Below are 13,998 nucleotides of genomic sequence, written 5' to 3'. Positions count from 1 at the left end.
ATCTGGTGGTGGCCCCTGGAACACGTGGGAGGATCATTAATAATTATATTCATCAATGTTTAGTGCACATAATAAAATATCATTTTTATTTGCTGCAGAATAAACATTTCTCTTATTAGATGTCAGGCAGAAAGAATCTGGAACGTCTCAGCAGTTTATTAGATGGTACAAAAGAAACAAAAAGTAAAGTGTTGATAAGACGAGAAGGGCCCGTGACCTCTGACCTCTGACCCCCGGAGGTTCTGTAATGGCTCCTCTCTGCTCAACGGACACTGGTGATAATAATGAATGTTGCTGCAGGCGGAGAACACGACACTCCACCCCTAGCTCACAGCAGATATTTATATTTATATATATTCAGATATATTTTCAGATATCATACGAAAAGAAAAATCAATGAATTGATCGGAATAACACATATTGCTCGTGTAGTAAAACTCTCTCTCTATATATATATATATCATATAAAAATGATATGATATATATATATAATATATATATAAAATATATATTATATATATATTAGGGCTGTCAGCGTTAACGCGTTAATCTATGCGATTAATTTGGCCGCGTTAACGCACTAAAATATTTTAATGCAATTAACGCAACTTTGTTTACTTCCGGTGTTCGTTGAAGTTTTTACGCTCAAACCGAGTGTCAAACCGCGGCAGTACGGTTTAACACTGTTTCCGTTTTTAAAACAATTATTTCTCCGCGAAAATAAGGAGCAGAAATCAGTTTAACTCGTGGATGAATCAGTCGGGTTTCCTCCTGCTCCTCCTTCCTCCCGTCTCCCCCTCTGAGACACAGAGGAACGGAGGGGCGACGTGTCGGGTGACGCGGCGCGGAAAGAACTCGTCACACGAAACCTTCACCGTGATTGGTCAATCCGTTTGTCTGTCAACATTTAGCGAAAGAAACAACCAATGAACACTCAGTAAATCACAAAGGACCTCCCACCTCACAGGTAAGGCTCATTAGCAGCCTGTCAGTCAGAGAGCAGAGAACACGGCACGAGGACAATGAGCCTCATTGAATAGAGCTGAGATTGTTCTGGAATGTTTGATGTAGAACACGTGGGGGTGTGTCATATGAAAACGCCTTTAAAAGGTGAAATGTTGTTGTTGTTGTAAAATGTATAAAATGCCCCCAGCCTCCAGAGGGTCACGTGACATATGTGAATGTCAGTCAGTTACCAAGGCCACTGGTTCTGCTGTTCAGTGTTAAAGATGACAGGACCAATGGGTCTCAATATACTTCTTTTTTTTTACTAATCTGATGTTTCACTGAAGAAACAATTTATCATCCACAATATTAAATACCTCGCTGGCACTTTATAGGTAGGAGCCTCTTTGAAAACACAGCTCTGTGTGAAGTTTGGTCTTTAAAAATAATGAACTTTTAACTTTTAATTGCGATTAATCGCAATTTCAAAATGTGCGATTAATTAGTTAATTTTTTTTAATCGATTGACAGCCCTAATATATATATATTATATATATAATTTATATATTATTGATATATTCTAATTCTAAAAGCTATGATGCTTTTAAATGTGTTTATTTGTCTAATATCATTTTATAGAAACAGCTCATTTTCTTTCTTTTATTGATCTTAAATGAAACATTTGTTTCCATTTGTGGATCAGCTTTAAAGTCCCGCCCACAAAGCAGCAGCAGGAGCTCTGATTGGCTGAACTCCTGACAACACTTTGCAGCTGGCCAATCAGAGCTCTCGCATTATCTCAGTGAGCTTTAATTATATAAAAATATGACTATTAATTGTTAAAATACTAATATATATATAAAAAAATATATATGTATTTATGTCCAATTGTCTTTTTAATGTTTTGCTATTTTAGAGTTTTAGTTTTTTTATATTAAATTATATTTAAACAGCGTAAAAAGTCTAATTATGTCACTTTATGTGTTTTAAAAACACAATAAAATCAGTTTGAGTCGTTTTTAAGGTTTAAATAAAGTTCAGAGGGGAGGAGTCAAAACTTTGATTTTGTTATTTTCAAAACATTTTGTTGACAGCAATAACAATAACAACCCCGCTCTCCTTTGAGCATCAACACTCTGATCCTGACTTCCTGTTTCCTGTGACTGGAGACAAACAGCTGTTGTGTTTAACAACAACAACAACAACAGGAGACGCCTCCGAGCTGCACATTCATTGGGTCATACCATCTGGTTGGGGGGGTGTCTGTTTGTGAGTGTACGTTAGCCGTGACTCTACGCTAACACTGGGACATCCCATAATGAGCAGGACGCTCACACACACACACAGACACACACACACACAGACACACACACACAGAGACACACACACACACACACAGACACACACACACACACAGAGACACAAAGGATGTCAAATAACTTTTTTAATCTTGGACATTTTGTTTTCCATGAAACTCTAAATCCCCGTCGGATATTTTCAGATTCTATATTTTGTACGTTGAGACAAACTCTGTGTGTGTCTGTGTGTGTGTCTGTCTGTGTCTGTGTGTGTCTGTGTGTGTCTGTGTGTGTGTCTGTCTGTGTGTGTCTCTGTGTGTGTGTGTCTGTGTGTGTGTCTGTGTGTGTGTCTGTCTGTGTCTGTGTGTGTCTGTGTGTGTCTGTGTGTGTGTCTGTGTGTGTACACTGATAAAACCGCTCGTACAAAATTAATCTGTCTTTGAGGGTTGTCTCATGTCCTCGTCTCCTCGTGTCCTCGTCTCATGTCCTCGTGTCCTCGTGTCCTCGTGGCCTCGTCTCATGTCCTCGTGTCCTCGTCTCCTCGTGTCCTCGTCTCCTCGTGGCCTCGTCTCCTCGTGTCCTCGTCTCCTCGTGTCCTCGTCTCCTCGTGTCCTCGTCTCGTGTCCTCGTCTCATGTCCTCGTGTCCTCGTCTCCTCGTGGCCTCGTCTCATGTCCTCGTATCCTCGTCTCCTCGTGTCCTCGTCTCCTCGTGACTGTGGAGACGTCCTCTGCCTCACCGTTACCAGGACAACACGGACGTGTTGACGCACATTCAATCATAAGGAGAGGAAGGGTCAGTGTCTCCTTGTCTCCTTGAGCCCTCACATCCAACATGATGTCACTTCCTGTCGGGACTGAGACTCAACATCCGTCCGCACGTCCGATTGGACATCTTTGGTCTCAGGCTCCGCCCCCCAGGCCGAGCTGTGGGAGGAGTCTCCTCACGCGTCCTCAAGTGTAAGAAAGGCGCCGCGAGAGGCCCCGCCCCCTTCCGGGTGAGTCCATCTCCCAGGGAGCGGGGGTTAACTGCTCGGCGGGCCGCCGGTGAGGAAGTAGGTCATCATCTCTCCTTTGCCCTTCACCGTCACCAGACCCCGAGACTCCAGGCGGTAGTGGTAGGAGCTGAGCACCTGGTGCATGTCGGCTGTCACCTGGGGGGGGGGGCAACATGGGGGGGGGCATGGGACACACACACACACATACATGGGGGGGGGGCAGACACACGGACAGACATGGGGGGCGTGGTTTTAACTTCATGTCCTCAGTCAAAAAAAGATGATATGTATTAATAATCAATTAGTTGTTAAATTAATCTCTTACATTTGTTTTATTTCCCGGTTCCAGAACAAACTAACTAAACTAACCGAACTAAACTAACTAACCGAACTAAACTAACTAAACTGACTAAACTAACTAAACTAACCGAACTAAACTAACTAAATTAACTACACTAACTAAACTAAACTAACTACACTAACTAACTAAACTAACTACACTAACTACACTAAACTAACTACACGAACTAAACACACTAACTACACTAACTAACTACACCAACTAACAAAACTAACTAAACTAACTACACTAACTAAACTAAACTAACTACACTAACTAAACTAAACTAACTACACAAACTAACTAAACTAACTAAACTAACTAAACACACTAACTACACTAACTGGATGTGTGACGTCTAGTGTGTGTGATTGCGTAATCCCCCCGTCCAGGACCAGTGGACCCGGACCAGCCGGTCTCTGTGGTCCCTGGTGGTCTCACCTGGATCTTCTCCGGGACCCCGGTGCTGTCCATCCGGCTCGCCACGTTCACCGTGTTGCCCCAGATGTCGTACTGAGGCTTCCGGGCGCCGATGACCCCGGCGACCACGGGCCCGATGTTGAGTCCTGGGGACGGAAGAGACCTTAGAGCGGTCCCCGAGGCCGGCGGAGCGAGCCCCCCCCTCCTCACCTATCTTCATCTTGAAGTTGTTGAAGGAGTGCTCGTTGATGTACTTCATCTGGTCCATCATGCGCATGGCGTAGTCCGCCAGCGCCCGGATGTGGGAGCGGCCCGCCTTGTCGTAGGTGGAGGCGTTGAGGCCGGAGGCCGCCATGTAGGTGGAGCCGATGGTCTTGATCTTCTCCAGCTGCCGGAACTGGTCCTCACTGATGATCTGAGGGTCACCACTACAGGGTCAACAGGGTCACCGCTACAGGGTCAACAGGGTCACCGCTACAGGGTCAACAGGGTCACCACTACAGGGTCACCACTACAGGGTCACCAGGGTCACCACTACAGGGTCACCAGGGTCACCACTACAGGGTCAACAGGGTCACCGCTACAGGGTCAACAGGGTCACCACTACAGGGTCACCACTAGAGGGTCACCAGGGTCACCACTACAGGGTCACCGCTACAGGGTCACCGCTACAGGGTCAACAGGGTCACCACTACAGGGTCACCAGGGTCACCACTACAGGGTCAACAGGGTCACCACTACAGGGTCACCAGGGTCACCACTACAGGGTCAACAGGGTCACCACTACAGGGTCACCAGGGTCACCACTACAGGGTCAACAGGGTCACCACTACAGGGTCAACAGGGTCACCACTACAGGGTCAACAGGGTCACCACTACAGGGTCAACAGGGTCACCACTACAGGGTCACCAGGGTCACCACTACAGGGTCAACAGGGTCACCACTACAGGGTCTACAGGGTCACCAGGGTCACCACTACAGGGTCACCAGGGTCACCACTACAGGGTCAACAGGGTCACCACTACAGGGTCACCACTACAGGGTCACCAGGGTCACCACTACAGGGTCAACAGGGTCACCACTACAGGGTCACCACTACAGGGTCAACAGGGTCACCACAGGGTCACCACTACAGGGTCAACAGGGTCACCACTACAGGGTCACCAGGGTCACCACTACAGGGTCACCACTACAGGGTCACCAGGGTCACCACTACAGGGTCAACAGGGTCACCACTACAGGGTCAACAGGGTCACCACTACAGGGTCAACAGGGTCACCGCTACAGGGTCAACAGGGTCACCACTACAGGGTCTACAGGGTCACCAGGGTCACCACTACAGGGTCACCAGGGTCACCACTACAGGGTCACCACTACAGGGTCAACAGGGTCACCACTACAGGGTCAACAGGGTCACCAGGGTCACCACTACAGGGTCAACAGGGTCACCACTACAGGGTCACCAGGGTCACCACTACAGGGTCAACAGGGTCACCACTACAGGGTCAACAGGGTCACCACTACAGGGTCAACAGGGTCACCACTACAGGGTCAACAGGGTCACCACTACAGGGTCACCAGGGTCACCACTACAGGGTCAACAGGGTCACCACTACAGGGTCAACAGGGTCACCAGGGTCACCACTACAGGGTCACCAGGGTCACCACTACAGGGTCAACATGGTCACCACTACAGGGTCACCACTACAGGGTCACCAGGGTCACCACTACAGGGTCAACAGGGTCACCACTACAGGGTCACCACTACAGGGTCAACAGGGTCACCACTACAGGGTCACCGCTACAGGGTCACCAGGGTCACCACTACAGGGTCAACAGGGTCACCACTACAGGGTCACCACTACAGGGTCACCACTACAGGGTCAACAGGGTCACCACTACAGGGTCAACAGGGTCACCACTACAGGGTCAACAGGGTCACCACTAGAGGGTCACCAGGGTCACCACTACAGGGTCACCAGGGTCACCACTACAGGGTCAACAGGGTCACCACTACAGGGTCACCAGGGTCACCACTACAGGGTCACCAGGGTCACCACTACAGGGTCAACAGGGTCACCACTACAGGGTCACCACTACAGGGTCACCAGGGTCACCACTACAGGGTCAACAGGGTCACCACTACAGGGTCAACAGGGTCACCACTACAGGGTCACCACTACAGGGTCAACAGGGTCACCACTACAGGGTCACCACTACAGGGTCAACAGGGTCACCGCTACAGGGTCACCAGGGTCACCACTACAGGGTCTACAGGGTCACCACTACAGGGTCACCACTACAGGGTCAACAGGGTCACCGCTACAGGGTCACCAGGGTCACCACTACAGGGTCTACAGGGTCACCACTACAGGGTCAGATCTAGATGTAGATCCAGGTCCAGGTGCGTGTGGGTCCTCACCTCGTCGAAGTCGGCGATGATCTCGTTGAGCAGCCGCAGACACTCCACGCCCTCGTTGTTGGCCTCCAGCTCCACGTAGAACTCGGAGAAGTTGCTGATGCTGGCGAACATCACGGCGACGCACTCACAGGACTGGTAGTACAGCTCGTCGTTACGGCGCTCGCGCTGCAGGAAGTGGGCGGCGACGTCTTTGGGCAGGATGTTGTGGAGCAGGCGGCGGTTGTAGGCCTGGAGCTCCTCCATCTCCTCCTTCTCCTCCGTGGCCTGGAGGGGGGGGGGGAGAGCTGACTCCGACTGCTCTGGTTGTATAGAAGTCTATCTTCATGTGTTGAAGCTGCTCTCTCCTGACCACCAGGGGGCGACTCCTCTGGTTGTATAGAAGTCTCACACACACACCTGCAGCTTCCACAGGAAGTCCAGTCTGGCCGTGGACTCCACCTGCTGGGCGTGAAGGTAGAGGGCGAGGACGAAGACGGTGATGACCACCGGGGTGATGATCTTCAGAGGAACCTTAGTGTCCACGTCACAGCTGGAGGTCCCCACACACACACACACACACACACACACACACACACACACACACACACACACGCACACACACACACACACACACACTTATGCTGTAATCTTTCATCCACCCTTTCTTGTAATTTCGATGCTTTTGTACCTGTACTCTGGCAAACGACAAATAAATATATCATCATCATCATCATCATCATCATCATCACACACACAGTTTCAGATGTCGTTACTCGGGGTGTGAGGGTGGTCAGGTGACGGTGCTCACCTCGTCATGTTCTTGTGCCCGCTGCAAAAAGGGGAGGGGCAGAGGAGAGCCAATCAGCTGTTAGAACATCTGGACACACACACACACAATCACACACACACACACACACACTCACACACACACTCACACACTCACCCGATGGCGTTGGCCGTCACCAGCAGGTCCTGGTTGTCGAACAGGTGCGCGGCGGGCCCCTCCATGACGAGCAGGTACAGCAGCTCGATGAAGAGCATGAGGAAGAGTTTACCGATGCTGCTGATCTGCAGGAACACGGAGCAGGCCAGCAGGCTGAGGAGCACGCAGGACGAGAAGTACTGGGGACAGAGGTCAGAGGTCAGGGTCAGGAGCACGCAGGACGAGAAGTACTGGGGACAGAGGTCAGAGGTCAGGGGTCAGGAGCACGCAGGACGAGAAGTACTGGGGACAGAGGTCAGAGGTCAGGGTCAGGAGCACGCAGGACGAGAAGTACTGGGGACAGAGGTCAGAGGTCAGGGGTCAGGAGCACGCAGGACGAGAAGTACTGGGGACAGAGGTCAGAGGTCAGGGGTCAGGAGCACGCAGGACGAGAAGTACTGGGGACAGAGGTCAGAGGTCAGGAGCACGCAGGACGAGAAGTACTGGGGTCAGAGGTCAGGGGTCAGGAGCACGCAGGACGAGAAGTACTGGGGACAGAGGTCAGGGGTCAGGAGCACGCAGGACGAGAAGTACTGGGGACAGAGGTCAGGGGTCAGGAGCACGCAGGACGAGAAGTACTGGGGTCAGAGGTCAGGGGTCAGGAGCACGCAGGACGAGAAGTACTGGGGACAGAGGTCAGGGTCAGGGGTCAGGAGCACGCAGGACGAGAAGTACTGGGGACAGAGGTCAGAGGTCAGGGGTCAGGAGCACGCAGGACGAGAAGTACTGGGGACAGAGGTCAGGGTCAGGAGCACGCAGGACGAGAAGTACTGGGGACAGAGGTCAGGGTCAGGGGTCAGGAGCACGCAGGACGAGAAGTACTGGGGACAGAGGTCAGGGTCAGGGGTCAGGAGCACGCAGGACGAGAAGTACTGGGGACAGAGGTCAGGGTCAGGGGTCAGGAGCACGCAGGACGAGAAGTACTGGGGACAGAGGTCAGGGGTCAGGAGCACGCAGGACGAGAAGTACTGGGGACAGAGGTCAGAGGTCAGGGGTCAGGAGCACGCAGGACGAGAAGTACTGGGGTCAGAGGTCAGAGGTCAGGAGCACGCAGGACGAGAAGTACTGGGGTCAGAGGTCAGAGGTCAGGAGCACGCAGGACGAGAAGTACTGGGGACAGAGGTCAGGGGTCAGGAGCACGCAGGACGAGAAGTACTGGGGACAGAGGTCAGGGGTCAGGAGCACGCAGGATGAGAAGTACTGGGGTCAGAGGTCAGAGGTCAGGAGCACGCAGGACGAGAAGTACTGGGGTCAGAGGTCAGGAGCACGCAGGATGAGAAGTACTGGGGTCAGAGGTCAGGGGTCAGGAGCACGCAGGACGAGAAGTACTGGGGTCAGAGGTCAGAGGTCAGGAGCACGCAGGACGAGAAGTACTGGGGTCAGAGGTCAGGGGTCAGGAGCACGCAGGACGAGAAGTACTGGGGACAGAGGTCAGGGTCAGGGGTCAGGAGCACGCAGGACGAGAAGTACTGGGGACAGAGGTCAGAGGTCAGGAGCATTCAGGACCTCTCTCCTCTCTCCTTATGGACGCTTAGGATACACTGAGCTCCTCTCTCCTCTCTCCTTATGGACGCTTAGGATACAATGAGCTCCTCTCCTCTCTCCTTATGGACGCTTAGGATACACTGAGCTCCTCTCTCCTCTCCTCTCTCCTTATGGACACTTAGGATACACTGAGCTCCTCTCTCCTCTCTCCTTATGGACGCTTAGGATACACTGAGCTCCTCTCCTCTCTCCTTATGGACGCTTAGGATACACTGAGCTCCTCTCTCCTCTCTCCTTATGGATGCTTAGGATACACTGAGCCCTCTCTCCTCTCTCTCCTTATGGACGCTTAGGATACACTGAGCTCCTCTCTCCTCTCTCCTTATGGATGCTTAGGATACACTGAGCTCCTCTCCTCTCCTCTCTCCTTATGGACGCTTAGGATACACTGAGCTCCTCTCCTCTCCTCTCTCCTTATGGACGCTTAGGATACACTGAGCTCCTCTCTCCTCTCTCCTTATGGACGCTTAGGATACACTGAGCTCCTCTCTCCTCTCCTCTCTCCTTATGGATGCTTAGGATACACTGAGCTCCTCTCTCCTCCTCTATCCTTATGGATGCTTAGGATACACTGAGCTCCTCTCTCCTCTCTCCTTATGGACGTTTAGGATACACTGAGTTCCTCTCTCCTCTCCTCTCTCCTTATGGACGCTAGGATACACTGAGCTCCTCTCTCCTCTCTCCTTATGGACGCTTAGGATACACTGAGCTCCTCTCTCCTCTCTCCTTATGGACGCTTAGGATACACTGAGCTCCTCTCCTCTCCTCTCTCCTTATGGACGTTTAGGATACACTGAGCTCCTCTCCTCTCCTCTCTCCTTATGGACGCTTAGGATACACTGAGCTCCTCTCTCCTCTCTCCTTATGGACGCTTAGGATACACTGAGCTCCTCTCTCCTCTCCTCTCTCCTTATGGATGAACTTCATTCTCTCTAATTGAAGGCGCCGAGGCGTCCCGTTTCCTCGTCTCCTTGAGGAAAGGAATCGAGGAGGCTCAAACATAAGACAACCCCTAGCCGACCCAGAGTCTGGCCACACCTGTACCTCAGGGAAGCTGCAGGTGAGGGCGTCGCCACCACACGGGCCGAGCGGCGAGTCCAGGCTGTAGTTCAGGAGGCGGGCGTGGCAGGCGGTGGCCCGGCTGACGTTGAGCTCCACCTCGATGCAGCGCCGCAGGTCCAGGCTGCAGCAGGTGAACTGTGGGGGAGGGGTGGGGGGGAGGTCAAAGGTCAGCGAGGGGGGAGGAGCCCCCGAGGGGGGAACAGCGGTCGTCACGGAGACTGAACTCACGATGTTGACGAATGCGGAGAGAAAGACGAGCAGGATGGTGAACACGCCCACCAGGGTGCTGTTCAGCCTGGACTGCACGATCCTCCTGGAGAGGCTCTGCAGAGGGGGGGGGAAGAGCTGGTCGCCAGGCAACGGGTCAGTCCATGTGGGAGGAGTCTTCATTGTGTCATTACTGTTATTACGGTGTTATTAATGTGTTATTACTGTGTTAATATGTTACGATGGTGTTATTACTGCAATATCACCGTGTGGTTACCATGTTATTAGGATGTTATTAATATGTTATTAATATGTTATTAACATGTTATTACCATTTTACTAACATGTTATTATGGTTTCATTACCATGTCATTACCATGCTATTGCCATGTTATTACATGACATTACATGTCATTTAGCAGACGCTTTTATCCAAAGCGACTTACAATAAGTGCATCAACCTAGAGTATAAACCAAGAACAACAAGAATACAGGAAGTAACATTTCCTCAACTCAGTCGAACCACAATAGCACCACAATAAGATATTTAAGAGCCACTGAAGTGATAATCTGTGTTTTAATCCAGATATAGTCTAAAGGTGTGTTTTCAGTCTCCGGCGGAAGATGTTATTGTCATGTTATTAACATGGTATTACCATGTTATTGCCATGTTATTAACATGATATTGCCATGTTGTTAACATGATATTGCCATGTTGTTAACATGATATTGCCATGTTGTTAACATGGTATTACCATGTTATTGCCATGTTATTAACATGATATTGCCATGTTGTTAACGTGATATTGCCATGTTGTAAACGTGTTCTTAACATGTTATTAGGTCCTCACCCCGTAGCAGCAGTACACCGTGGAGACGAACATGACGGCCGTCAGGACCACGAGGCAGAACGAGAAGAAGCCGATCATCACGCCGGAGCTGCCAGGATAGAGAACCATACATATTATTATATATTATATGATAATATATAATAATATGTATGGGGCGACTATGGGTGAGTGGGTAGCAGGTCCGTCTCTCAATCAGGGGGTTGGAGGTTCAATCCCCGCCCTAGTCGATGTGTCCTTGAGCAAGACACTTCACCCTGAGTTGCTCCCTGTAGCTGCGTCTACAGTGAATGAATGTAACTACTGTAAGTCGCTTTGGATAAAAGCGTCAGCCAAATGACATGTAATGTAATGTAATGATTCATATTATTATATATTATATGATCTATATTATTATATATTATATGATATAATTATATATAAATATATTATTGTAGTTGACTCACGTTGGAACGATGACGATCTGGATGCAGCAGATGAAGAGGAAGACGAGGGAGGCGCAGGCCACGTAGGCCCCGAACCTGGAGTCCACCTGCTTGGAGTACTGCAGGAGGCGGGGGGCAGTGTGTGTGTCCATGTGTGTGTCCATGTGTGTGTGTGTGTGTCCATGTGTGTGTGTCCTCACCTTCTTCTCCAGGTCCGGCTCCCTGAAGGTCAGCAGGAACTTCTTGACGTGCTCGGAGCGGAGCCGGTCGATGCTCCGGGCGTCGATGGCTCGGCCCAGGAACTCGTCCACCTCGTCCTCCGGGTTCAGATTCTCCTGAGTGTTCCTGAAGTTAAAGTGTCTGAGGACAGGAAGCAGTCAGACAGGAAGCAGTCAGACAGGAAGCAGTCACACAGGAAGCAGTCACACAGGAAGCAGTCAGACAGGAAGCAGTCACACAGGAAGCAGTCACACAGGAAGCAGTCAGACAGGAAGCAGTCACACAGGAAGCAGTCACACAGGAAGCAGTCACACAGGAAGCAGTCACACAGGAAGCAGTCAGACAGGAAGCAGTCAGACAGTAAGCAGTCACACAGGAAGCAGTCAGACAGGAAGCAGTCAGACAGGAAGCAGTCAGGCAGGAAGCAGTCAGACAGGAAGCAGTCAGACAGTAAGCAGTCAGGCAGGAAGCAGTCAGACAGGAAGCAGTCACACAGGAAGCAGTCACACAGGAAGCAGTCAGACAGGAAGCAGTCAGACAGGAAGCAGTCACACAGGAAGCAGTCACACAGGAAGCAGTCACACAGGAAGCAGTCAGACAGGAAGCAGTCACACAGGAAGCAGTCAGACAGGAAGCAGTCAGACAGTAAGCAGTCAGGCAGGAAGCAGTCAGAGAGGAAGCAGTCAGACAGGAAGCAGTCAGACAGTAAGCAGTCAGGCAGGAAGCAGTCAGACAGGAAGCAGTCACACAGGAAGCAGTCAGACAGGAAGCAGTCAGACAGGAAGCAGTCACACAGGAAGCAGTCAGACAGGAAGCAGTCACACAGGAAGCAGTCACACAGGAAGCAGTCAGACAGGAAGCAGTCAGACAGGAAGCAGTCACACAGGAAGCAGTCAGACAGGAAGCAGTCACACAGGAAGCAGTCAGACAGGAAGCAGTCACACAGGAAGCAGTCAGACAGGAAGCAGTCACACAGTAAGCAGTCAGGCAGGAAGCAGTCTGACAGGAAGCAGTCACACAGGAAGCAGTCAGACAGGAAGCAGTCACACAGGAAGCAGTCACACAGGAAGCAGTCAGACAGGAAGCAGTCACACAGGAAGCAGTCAGACAGGAAGCAGTCACACAGGAAGCAGTCAGACAGGAAGCAGTCACACAGGAAGCAGTCAGACAGGAAGCAGTCACACAGGAAGCAGTCAGACAGGAAGCAGTCAGACAGGAAGCAGTCACACAGGAAGCAGTCACACAGGAAGCAGTCAGACAGGAAGCTGTCACTCACTTGTCTTTGGGGTCTTCAAATCCCTGAGAGGCACAAAAGAGACAGAAATACATAAAAAACGTTTTTTACTTTGATAAAAAGTATTTATTTATTTATTTAAAATGAAATAAAATGAACAATAAGGAACAAATAATAATACATATTATTATTTTTAGTCCCACATAAAATGTCTCCGAATAAAAAAGAAGATGTTTTTTAATTGAACAATAAAATAGAAAATGTGAAAAAATATATAAATAATAATAATGACATTTAAAACAATAATAAGTAATACGCTTCCTGGTGAGGAGGACACGGAAAACACCGGAACACTAAAGACTTTAACGTCTTTAAACTGTGACGATCTTCACCTGAAAACATCAAACTGACACAATAAATTATCTGGTGAACATTTCTCTCGGTTTAGCTTTAAAAAAATCAATCTTTTATTTCTTTCGTTCATTGAATTTATTTCTAGTCAAGCGGCTCTCTGGCGCCCCCTGCTGGACGAGCGGAGCGCAGCTTCACAGCAAAGACTGAAACTGTCTTCACCCCCCCCCCACTCACCATCCTCTTCATCTCCTTGGACACCTGGTTGCCCCCCAGGTGGTTGTAGAAGGGCCGGTCCGTCCAGTGGCCGCTGGCGTGCGTCACTGAGTTGGTCCTCTGCCGGTTCATCTTGGCGATCAGAGCCTTCTCCTCTTTCTGCAGGCAGAGAAACACTTTACACACACTGCCCCCCGTGGTGGGAGGTGGAACTGCACCAGGCACACCTCAGGTCACTCTGACTTCTCTCCATGTTCACACACTTCAGATTCATCACTGAAGACTATTCTATATTTTAAAGGCCCTTCAAAATAAAGTTCCTTCACTATCTGGTGTGTGTTTAGGAACTGGTTCTTCAGCCAAACACGACGCCTGTACGCTCAGACTTCAAGTAAAAAGACAAATGACATTCTATTCCTGCTTCTTTTGCTCCATTTGAGATATTTTGAGATCATAATGCATAATTAATTCAGGCTGTAGTTTCATACTCGGTAAAGATACGTTCCAC

General features: G+C 50.1%; 1 protein-coding gene across 1 annotated transcript in view; it reads right to left on the bottom strand.

Moving 5' to 3' along the window:
• Nucleotides 1-2,371: 2,371 nt before the first annotated feature.
• adcy5 (adenylate cyclase 5) overlaps nucleotides 2,372-13,998 on the bottom strand; it is a 46,920-nt gene continuing 35,293 nt past the window's right edge. Inside the window, exons 3-16 of the mRNA XM_056435708.1 lie at nucleotides 13,512-13,649; nucleotides 12,966-12,988; nucleotides 11,671-11,830; nucleotides 11,492-11,589; nucleotides 11,049-11,136; nucleotides 10,219-10,335; nucleotides 9,973-10,125; nucleotides 7,345-7,523; nucleotides 7,210-7,230; nucleotides 6,819-6,951; nucleotides 6,423-6,686; nucleotides 4,210-4,414; nucleotides 4,021-4,145; nucleotides 2,372-3,395 (exon numbers count right to left, since the gene is read on the bottom strand). Of these exons, the coding sequence (XP_056291683.1) occupies nucleotides 3,267-3,395; nucleotides 4,021-4,145; nucleotides 4,210-4,414; nucleotides 6,423-6,686; nucleotides 6,819-6,951; nucleotides 7,210-7,230; nucleotides 7,345-7,523; nucleotides 9,973-10,125; nucleotides 10,219-10,335; nucleotides 11,049-11,136; nucleotides 11,492-11,589; nucleotides 11,671-11,830; nucleotides 12,966-12,988; nucleotides 13,512-13,649 (1,833 nt within the window). The 3' untranslated portion in view covers nucleotides 2,372-3,266. The remainder of the gene's footprint in view (nucleotides 3,396-4,020; nucleotides 4,146-4,209; nucleotides 4,415-6,422; nucleotides 6,687-6,818; nucleotides 6,952-7,209; nucleotides 7,231-7,344; nucleotides 7,524-9,972; nucleotides 10,126-10,218; nucleotides 10,336-11,048; nucleotides 11,137-11,491; nucleotides 11,590-11,670; nucleotides 11,831-12,965; nucleotides 12,989-13,511; nucleotides 13,650-13,998) is intronic.

Source organism: Pseudoliparis swirei, chromosome 2 (assembly GCF_029220125.1).
Source record: "Pseudoliparis swirei isolate HS2019 ecotype Mariana Trench chromosome 2, NWPU_hadal_v1, whole genome shotgun sequence".
Lineage (NCBI taxonomy): Eukaryota > Metazoa > Chordata > Actinopteri > Perciformes > Liparidae > Pseudoliparis > Pseudoliparis swirei.
This window is presented reverse-complemented; position numbering and strand designations above follow the sequence as displayed.